At 32.6% G+C, this 11,154-nt stretch overlaps 1 protein-coding gene across 4 annotated transcripts in view; it reads left to right on the top strand.

The window, feature by feature from the left end:
• LOC111700954 (mediator of RNA polymerase II transcription subunit 12) overlaps positions 1-11,154 on the top strand; it is a 63,775-nt gene that overhangs the window by 13,994 nt on the left and 38,627 nt on the right. For all 4 annotated transcript variants that reach the window (XM_023472041.1, XM_023472039.1, XM_023472040.1 and 1 more), the window contains exons 2-3: positions 1,015-1,143; positions 7,469-7,520. In XM_023472041.1, coding sequence (XP_023327809.1) covers positions 1,118-1,143; positions 7,469-7,520 — 78 coding nt within the window. In that variant the 5' untranslated portion in view covers positions 1,015-1,117. The remainder of the gene's footprint in view (positions 1-1,014; positions 1,144-7,468; positions 7,521-11,154) is intronic.

An 11,154-nucleotide genomic window follows, 5' to 3' on the forward strand; every position in this document is an offset into this window, starting at 1 on the left:
TTCTAAACTTATCTCCCATCAACTCTTTTCCCATTAACTTCTCTCCCATCAACTCTTTTCCCATTAACTTCTCTCCAATCAACTCTTTTCCCAATAACTTCTCTCCTATCAACTCTTTTCTCAAACTCTACTCCCATCAACTCTTCTCCCATCAACTCTTCTCCCATCAACTCTTCTCCCATCAACTCTTCTCTCATCAGCTCTTCTCCCATCATAATGATAAAACATTATGAATACTGAACTACTGTGTAACCAGACTACCGGAGAAAATCCTCACTTTGTTCCCGTAGAAAACGTGATAGCAATCATGCACTTTCAGTTGTTAACTTTCTCTTCAATTTCTCCGCACTAAGCCTTGTTTATTTACTTCTTTTTCATGCTTTGTCCATTCATCGCCCCCCTCCCCCTCCAGCTTTCTTCTGTTCTCGCTTTCTCCTTTCCTCCCCTTTCCTCTTTCCCCATCTCCCGGTTTCCTTAGTCTCCCCTATTTTCTCTTTACATAATATTTCCTTTGAAAGTTAATAAATAATCAGGGCAAACTTAATTTTAGCCCCTCCCCCCCCTTTCCCTAGCCATAATTCTCTATTTTAGTTCTTCACCTTTAAATCTCCCTGCACCCTAAACCTCAAGGGGTTTAAACTTAAAACTTCTATTCTAAAAATGTAAGTCATTCTTAAACCCGCATCTTGTAACCCTACCTGCACCCACTCCACCCTACCCCCGCTGTGCCCCCTCTCCCCCTTCTTAACCCTTATCCCCCCCATACCCATTAACCCCGCATAAACATATAGCCTTTCCCTATACCCCCCGGGAGTAATTTTTGCTTCCCATCGTGATTTCTTCCCTCCCCTTCCCAATTATAATTCATAGAATACCCATATATGTACATGTATAATATACATAACAACTATTCATCACTCAGTTCTAATATAAGAACTTGAATGACAGTTAATATACATTAAAAATAGCAATGTTCTATTAATTAATCGGTAAATTCTAAAACTTTTTTTTCAGATGTTAATTTCCTGGAGCCGGAAGCCTGGAAATAATGGAGAACTGGAGCACCCCTTTCAACGGATTAATTGATGATTAAATCAATTCATTAATCCAGTTTAAAATGGAGGCGTTTGAATCCATCGACAGGTAGAAAGAGAACCGTCGCGTTTCTAATCGTAATTTTGCAATTTTCCGGGAAATTATTTCGTTTTCAGCTTTGATATCCAAACCTGGAATTTAATCTTACTCCCCCCCCCCTCCTTCCCCTGTGCTTAATGCAGTGATGAACTCAATATCTTGTATCTTGCACCTAGCCTACCAAGGTGATGGTTTGCTTACAAAATGTTTTAATAATATTTATCTCGAGTATATTTACTGAAAAACGTTTTTTTCTTTGATTTGAAAATATTTTTTTTGGTTGGAAATGCAGTGATGAACTCAATATCTTGTATCTTGCACCTAGCCTACCAAGGTGATGATAATTAAGCGCTGTTGTCGAATTTGTGCGCAAGCCGATTAATCATTACAAGCTTCATTGATTTGTGCCACAATTTCTCTTTCTTCAGTTTCTTTTTCATCAGTTTCTTTTTCATCAGTTTCTTTTTTTATCAGTTTCTTTTTCATTAGTTTCTTTTTCATCAGTTTCTTTTTCATTAGTTTCTTTTTCATCAGTTTCTTTTTCTTCAGTTTCTTTTTCATCAGTTTCTTTTTCATCAGTTTCTCTTTCATCAGTTTCCTTTTCATCAGTTTCTTTTTCATTAGTTTCTATTTCATCAGTTTCTTTTTCATCAGTTTCTTTTTCTTCCGTTTCTTTTTCATCAGTTTCTTTTTCATCAGTTTCTTTTTCATCAGTTTCTTTTTCATTAGTTTCTTTTTCATCAGTTTCTTTTTCATCAGTTTCTTTTTCATTAGTTTCTTTTTCATCAGTTTCTTTTTTTATCAGTTTCTTTTTCATCAGTTTCTTTTTTTATCAGTTTCTCTTTCATCAGTTTCTTTTTTTTATCAGTTTCTTTTTCATCAGGTTCTTTTTCATCAGTTTCTTTTTCATCAGTTTCTCTTTCATCAGTTTCTTTTTTATCAGTTTCTTTTTCATCAGTTTCTTTTTCATCAGTTTCTTTTTCATTAGTTTCCTCATTATCATTCTTCTGTTCTTTCTTTCTTTTGTTTTTAACATCTTTCTGAACTCATCTTTTGCCTTTTTTCGTTGTTTTTCAATTTTTCTTTTGGTTCTGTCTTTAATTTTATTACAGTTCTTTTTACAATTTTTCTTAATCAATGTTAGTAATAAATTAAATATTTTCAAAATTAGTCTAAGAACTTTCCTATTTTTATCTAACTATTCTATGATACTGTAATTATGTCATCCATATCCTTTATGATAACAACAAGATGCATTATTTTTAAACTTGGATATTTTCTTAATATTTATTCTTTAATTGAGATATATTCTTAAACATAAAATAAAAATAGAGATATATATTCATAGATAAGAGATTCTATTCTATCCTAACATTATTTTCAGATTTCCATAAAAATTCTTAATATTTTTATCATTCTTCAGTTTTTTCAACCCGACCCCCCCCCCCCCCTCCTGCCGCATTTGCCCCCCTAAACCTGTATTTCAGGGATTTAAACGTGGTGAGCTTTTGATGAAACACCGCGCCCCCCTAGCTACAGTTATTTCCGGCTGATTTAATATAGATTTCAACGCTGGAAGATTATCTTCCTAATGCATAATTTTTCCTACTGTGTTGTTATTGAATATAAATTGAAAACCAAACCATTTTATATTTGTTTTCCCTTATTATTTACTATTTTTTCATATTGTTGTGTTTTATATTTATAGTTAATGATTATACTTAATTCTTTATTTTGTAATTTTGTTGACCTTAAAATCCTCGAAATCACACCACGTTCTTCTGTTTGCAACCTGCTTGATTCATTTTCTTCTTATCTCACAAATATTTAAACGTTTAAGAGTAAACATTCATTTTTGTTGAGCTTAAAAAGGGCAATAAATGTTTTACGAGTTTGAGGAATAAACGAAGAAAGAGGAGGGATGGGAAGGAATATATAAGGAAGGTATGGGAAGGGACGGGAAATAGTTAGAATGGGAAGGGGAGGGATGGGAAAGAGGAGAGATGGGAAAGGGAGTGATAGGAAAGAGGAGAGATGGGAATGGGAGTGATAGGAAAGAAGAGAGATGGGAAAGGGAGTGATAGGAAAGGGAGTGATAGGAAAGAAGAGAGATGGGAAAGGGAGTGATAGGAAAGAGGAGAGATGGGAAAGGGAGTAATAGGATAGCCGAGAGATGGGAAAGGGAGTGAAAGGAAAGGGAGTGATAGGAAAGGGAGTGATAGGAAAAAGGAGAGATGGGAAAGGGAGTGATAGGAAAGAAGAGAGATGGGAAAGGGAGTGATAGGAAAGAGGAGAGATGGGAAAGGGAGTGATAGAAAAGAGGAGAGATTGGAAAGGGAGTGATGTGAAAGGTAGTGATAGGAGAGGGGAGAGATGGGAAAAGGAGTGATAGGAAATAGGAGAGATGGGAAAAGGAGTGATAGTAGAGAGGAGAGATGGGAAAGGGAGTGATAGGAGAGAGGAGAGATGGGAAAGGGAGTGATAGGAATAATCTAACCGCAGGAGGGAAGGTTTAGAAAAGCCTGTAGGATTACAAGAATCATAGTGTTCACTGTACACACTAAAATGACCGTTTTTTTACCAAAAAAAAAAACTGAAAAGGGAAGAATTCTATATTTTACACAAAATCGATATCAAATAAAGATTTAAATTGAAAATCGAATATTTATTTTCAAATCAAACGGTATTATCCCAAAATTGTTCTTCTAAAAATTTCAAAATAGATATTGATTATTGGATTTCTAAAAAATGTGCTGATTCTTAAAAATTTAATAATATTTTTGTAAGCTCTGAGTTTCAAGCTGACTGAGTTGTATGAAAGCCTTTTATTTCATGAATAAACCTTTAACTAACTAAAAAAATGAGTCTAGTTTGACAAATTTTTTAAAACAAAATTATTGCTTGAAATTTTTTTTTTACTAACCTGTTGCTTTTGTGATCAGCTTGATTTTAATAGCATTCCGTTTTTTTGTTATTTTTACCCAATTGAAGTTTTTTTTCCTATTCTACACTTCTATGCTCTATCCTACTTGTTTATTTTCTCTTTAAAACATAGTTTGTCACTTTTTTAATATATTTCAACTCTTATTTTTTTCTATTTCCGGCTCTTTTCTCCCCCCTACAATTTGTTAGTATATCCAGATAAACTCTGACTCCCCCCCCCCCCCCCCCCCCGTCTTCACCCTTATCATATCCAGTGAAATCATCTGAACCGTTACAACTAACTTTTTTCTCCTCTCCAGGGGTGTCGAAAAAAAGACCTTTTGCACTAAAATTCATTAATAATACATTTTGAAGTTTATAATGCCTGAAGGCCTGTTTAGATTAAAAAAGATTGTTCCAAATATATCATGATTAATAGTTTTCAGTTTCATAGAAAGAAACAAGGTGAGAACAAGCATTATTTAATCTTGAGATTAAGAAAAATAGCGGATCAAGCATTAATCCCGAAATCCACCATTCAAAAGTTCCCAGCTCTGATCAAATTAAAATTTACAATTTTATTTTCTTCGCAATATTAATCATTTCTTACTTTTCGACAGTTGCTAACTTTATTTAAAGAATGCTGTCAACGAATTGAAGCGATACATTTTGAATATTTTTTTCAATTTTAAAGCGATACATTTTGAATCTTTTTTCAATTTCAAAGCGATACATTTTGAATCTTTTTTCAAGTTCAAAGCGATACATTTTGAATCTTTCTTCAAGTTCAAAGCAATACATTTTGAATCTTTTATCAAGCATTGATGATGGCTTAGTTAAAAAGGACAAGGGTGTGGAATGGATATCAAACCAACTGAAAACGTATTATTCTGATTAAAAATATAAAATATTGGAACTTGAGCAAAACAAACAATAAATAGCGATCCGAAACCACATCCCATTAATTAAGAATTTAATTTGTTAACATGAGAAAACTATTTTACACAACTCTAATTGGGCCTTCATTTTAATTTATGGTTTATTATTATCTATACAATAAAGCTCTTCGCTCACATACATGTATATATGTCAGCTATAGCTGGCCAAACAGGCGGACCGAATGGGCTGAAGTTTTTTGAGGGAACCGATGGATACCCGAGGGGTGAATACTCTAAAAAGAATTCAAAAATGTTTTTTTTTTCAAAAATCTTTTTAAAATGTTTTAAAATTCCGCTGACAACGCCTGGGCACTTTAGCTAGATATATTATTATATATATTTACTATAATTTATTTTCAAAAACTGTTGTTTTTGTTTTGTTCTAATCAGTCAACGTTCACTCAACTCTTAATTCCCTCATCTCTGGTCTCTGAGGGTATTTTCTCACCCCTTTCTCTGTATTCTTAATTCGTTCTATACTTTCTACCCCCCCCCCTTCGAGCTCACCGCATTATAAAAAAAATAGCTAAGAATATGATTTTTTTACTTATAATTTCTCGACTTAAAGTGCCATAATTTTAATTATTTTAGATCATAACAATATCTTTTTTTATCATTGGCAGTTTTTTAGGATTTATGGAAAAGAAAACTGTGTCCGAATTTAATGAATCTAAGCGGCGTCTCAAATCCGCCAAAAACCGGTTTTAATTGAGTGCCAGCTTAAATCTTAAAACATTAAAGACTATTTTAAGTGGAACCAACCATATTTGAGCCGCGGCTTTAATTCTTTAAATTCGGTCTCTGGTTAAGTCACAATTAAAAAAAAGTTCAGTTATAAAGACGCAATTTTTTTATATACTACACAAATCTGAAATAATTGTACTTTTGAAATTTCATTTTTTATCCCTTCTGAGCTGAAAACTTTAGAATGATGGATATCGAAATTAATGCTTGATCCTCTCTTTTTCTTAATATCGAGACTAACCTAATCTTGTACTTGTCTCTCAAAAGTGTATAAAATTCAACCAATCAGAGTGGCGTATATGAATCCGGTAAATTTGAAATTTTGCGCGCCATTTAAGATTATATACAGAAATGGGAGGAACTCTCTAATTTAGAAAAACCGGTTTTTGATTTTTCTCTACTTTATCCAACAAAAGACGGTTTAAGAATAAAATCAATAGTGTGTCTGGGGAAGCTCAGATTTAGTAATCGGGATTAAAGATATCTCATTCTAAAGTTTTCATCTCTGATCTGTTTTATTCTTAGCTCTTCCAGATATTTCCGATGGATTTATTTTAAAATTTTCCGTCCATATATTGGTTCCTAGTTCAACCTAGAAATTTATATCTTTTTTAATAAGAGTAAATTTTGTCATGCGATACCCTGCTTGTTTCTGATGCATATATGTCCGCACGTAAACCGCAATTTAAGATTATCAATTTCATGATAGCAGAACAAGGGTATTTCCACAAAGGTGCAAAGTTTATTAAGTAATCCCGTTCCCTTTCTGATCAATCTATTATCATTAGGATTAAATTTATTATTATTATTATTATTATTTTCATCTGAATTTATTATCGTGTCGAGTTTTTAATAATTTTATTTAGTCCCAATCACAGGGTATAAATATTTTCCTACCTGTGTGCAAAACCAAAATATTTAAAAATGTATATGTGTCCTGATTTTTTTATGATTTGGAACTCACATCGGCACCAAATTAAAATGATTAAAAAGAATTGATGATTATTCAGGAAAATTTCATATCTTTATAATATTTACACAATTATTCATGTGTTTATATTTTTAAGTTATCAAAATCTTTGTTGTTAGATTTTATTTAGGTCATAATTCAAAAAGTTTATGTAAAATATTATCAGTGAATTAATTATTTTTTTTACTCTTTTTTTGGGTTTTTTGATATTTTTATTTCGCTTTCCGATTCAGTTTTCAAAAAATTAACAATTTTTAAACTGCGGTGGCTTTTCTCTCTCTTTAGATATTTAAGTTCTAAAAAAAATCCTTGATTTGATATTTGAACAAGATTTCGTTTAGATTCAGATTCTAAAATGTTGAATATAGATTGGTTTTATGCACCCTTGTTTACAGGATGGAGAGTGGGGGGATCGAATCTGTCAACAATTCAAATTATTTTCCTTTAATTCGAGGATTTTGTAATTCCCTTAAAAACTTCCCCTCTTAATCTTCTTAAATTCGTTTTCATCTAGTAATTTTATTCTTCCCCTCTACCCCCCCCCTTCTTCCTTAATACTTCTCTACGTTTAATTAAATACAGTTTTTGGAGAACTGGTTTCCTAATTTTAAGAAATATTTTACAGTTTTTTCATTAAACAGATTTTTGGATATTTTTTTCAGTTCTTGTTTTTGATATTTTATTGTATATTTTTTAGTTTTGAATTAAAAAAGTGTTGCTTCAATTTAAAAAAGAAATTTTTTTATTTTTTTTATTTTAGGGAGTGTGCTGCACTTGGAGGACTGTTTCAGCATGTAGTTAACGATCTCAAGGTAATACATTACTTAATTAACGATGTAATTAACGATCTCAAGGTAATCCATTACTTATTTAACGTTGTAGTTAACGATCTCAAGGTAATCCATTACTTATTTAACGATCACGAAGTAATTGAATAAACGAATTCAACATATCTCACTTTTAAATTAACGCTAATGGTAACTTGATTTAAAATTCTCAATCGTAAGATAGCTTAATATTAAATTAACGATCTTAATATAGCTTTATGTTAAGTTTACGATATCTTAAGATAGCTTTATGTTAAGTTTATGATAGCTTAATGTTATGTTAACAATTTTAAGATAGCTTAATATTAAATTAACGATTTCAACATAACAATCTTAACGCTAAATTTCCGAATAACGATCTGTTTGGCCGTCTATATTAAGCTGTACAGCTGTACATGTATAACTGTTGCTGTCAGAAGAAAGTGACATTTATTTTGCTTATAATAAATTGTGCCGGTTTTCTACCTAGCCAACCGTATGAACTTAATTATACACCTTGCAACTCTTTTTACTTGGTTTCTTTCAATTTTTTTTTTCATGCTTCGGAGCCGAAGCTTCAATTATTTATTGATACAATTCTTTATAAGAACCTTATTGTTTTTCCCTAGTTAAATGGTATAAAAAAATGTTATCGTAAGTACAGAACGTCCCTTATCATATTGGATAATCTTCAACGCCAAATTACGCACAAATACTCGAAAACCTTTTCTGCAAGCTAATTTTTACTTTGGCCTTATAGGAGAATATCTTCATTCTTCCAAATTTTTTTATTCCTAATTTAGAGCCATTTACGATCCAAAATGATGTGGATCACCCTGTATCTTCTTTTAACAATAGAAAATATTGTGAATGATACATGAATGCTAGGTTCTCCAGTATGTATTGTATTCATGATAAATGATAAAGAAATGCGAATCCTTAACTGATTTAGATTTTGGGGCGGCAAATGTTTGCTTAGGATCCGTTAGACTTGCATGGATCCGGATTCGAGCGTAAAAATATTAACAAAAACAAAACAGAAGACTAAAAGGAGATAAAAACTGCCAAGTCTCTGAATGGTTCACTAATTTTGTGCAAAAAATTCACGAAAAGTTTTTAACATTTTTGATTTGATAAAAAAAAAACAGTAAATCTTGAATAAGTGGTCAGGACCTGGATCCGGATTAGGTTTTGGTCCGGATCTGGATCCATTTTATCCAAAGCGGATACAAGATGCGGATCTGCATCAATATGAAATGAATCCTAAGAACTAAATAGAAATTATAATATCTTATGAAACTATTGTTTACTTTATCATAATAACTCACTTCATCCAGAATTTCATAATGAACGTGCTATAAAGTAATCATTGTGCTATTAAGTTAAATTAGCTGTACATTATAGCACGTGTGCTATAATTTTCAATTAGATGTACATAGCACATACATTATATATAGCACATGTGCTATAAAATTTTTATAGGTTCCCGGATTTTCTCCAAAGAAATTAGGATATTTCCAAAATTTTTATTTTCAATTGAAATGAAAATATAAATGAAATTAACTTTACATATATTTTGACTTCTACTTTGTTACAAAGCTTATTTTATCTAGAAGTGGCCATTGAAATAAGACAGTACGATGAAGAGAAAAACTTCATAACACTGCGAACCAAAATAATAGTGTTAAAAATAGTTTTCCATGTTTTTTTCTCTTTTGACCAAGTTTTCTTTTTCTTCTCAATATATTGCTTAATCCCCCCATCTCTTGTATGAAAACAAAAGGAAGGTTCTATATTTGTTTAGATGTAATTAGCTCTCCCCTTATACTTGTCAGTTATATTGATCCTGTACCTACCCCATACATTCTCATATATAGATATATCCAGGCCTTTCTTCCTGTCGTCCTACATCAAAAATTTAACTACCCTTCCTGACTTTATATTTTTTTTGTCTTTCTTGCTAACATATCTTTCTGCCTTTCTTGATTAGCTGAGCTGTCTTCCTGTTTTTCTTATAGAGTTGTCTTTCTGTCTTTCATGCATATCTGCCTTTCTGCCTTTCATGCATAGCTGTCTTTATGTCTTTCATGATAGCTGTGTTTTTGCCTTTCATGTCGAGTTGTTTTCCTGCGTTCATGCTGAGAAAGCCCTATATGCTAATCTGTCTTTCTGCTTTTCATGCTAAGCTACACTTCTGTCTTTAATGTTGCTCATATTGCCTGCATGCATGTTCCAATTTTCCCCATTTTTTATCTGTTAGTCTTTGGGTCTGGTTCACGTGGTAGTTCGTCTCTCTGTCTGAGATGTTTTTTACTGTCATCATAAGTGCAATGTACCCTGCTACCTGGGAGAGAGTTGAATGTGTATTGAGTTTAATTGAGAACGTTGGAATTCGATTTGGTTGGGTTTTTGTCTCTTGCAATTGTTGTTGTGGTCGTCTCTTAAGCTTCCTATGCGGTATTTTGTTAGGCTCTCTTTGTTGTTTTGCCAGGTTGGCTCTAAGCTTTCTGTTTGGTCAGGTTGGATTACAAGATTTGTGGGTTGTTTGGTCAGGTTGGCTAATAGCCTTTCTGTGTTGTTTGGTCAGGTTGGATTTTAAGCTTTTTTGGTTGTTTGGTCAGGTTGGCTCAGGTTTGACACAGATACTTTCTAAGTTGTTTGGTTGTTTTGTCTCTTAACTATTCTTGTTTGAGTTGGCTTTAAGGTTTTCTGAGCTGTTTGGTTGGTTTGGTTCTTAAGTTTTCTCAGATTTTTAATCCGGTAGGCTTTTAGGCTTTATGAGTTGTTTTGTTTGTTTGACTATCATGTTTTATCGGGTTGGTTTTTAGGCTTTCTGTGTAAAATTTTTATGTGTTGTTCTATTTATCTATTGAAGGAAATGGGATGGTTTAAGTATGTTTGCTAAGTCATAAATATGAAATACATTATTACAAAAAAAGGTTTCAGTTTTCCGGAAATGGAAAGAGAGCATTATTTTTCATACACCTCAAACTTATATGTTTAACACCAACCAAACAACGGTATAGAGTTTCTTGTTTTTAAACATCAGTAAGAAAGAATTAGCATCAAAAATAAAGATGTATCCTTTTAAGTTTTTTTTCCAAGAATGAAATGTACTGAAAGTAAAGGTAATATTCATAGGAATAATTTAAAATAAATACTCCCTTTACCCACTTTTTGGCCAGGATTTAAGAAGGATTTCACGCACCTCTGCCCCTTTTGTAAAAGAGTTAATTCAACATATAGGAAGCATAAAGTCTGACCGCGTCAACCTTGTTGCACCGGCTAGTCCTGTTGATTGTCTTCTTTATTAACCCAATATCCGTGCCGTGCAGAACAAACTGGGACCGGAAAGGTTGTCCCGGATCTGGAATTCAAATGTACCACGGCTGCCCGTGATTTAAGAAAGAAGGTTGTATTGGAAAATTCCTGCTTTAAACAATATTTTTTTCTTAAAATTTATTTTCCCGGGTATTTCGACAAAAACCCAAATTTTATTTGAGAAAAAAAACATTTTTATTTAAATATATACCCCTGGACACTGGACACTGGACACATGCACACTGGACACTGGACACATGGACACTTGACACTGGACACTGGACACTGGACACTGGACACTGGACACTGGACACTGGAC

The sequence above is a fragment of the Eurytemora carolleeae genome, unplaced genomic scaffold (assembly GCF_000591075.1).
Source record: "Eurytemora carolleeae unplaced genomic scaffold, Eaff_2.0 scaffold292, whole genome shotgun sequence".
Taxonomy (NCBI): domain Eukaryota; kingdom Metazoa; phylum Arthropoda; class Copepoda; order Calanoida; family Temoridae; genus Eurytemora; species Eurytemora carolleeae.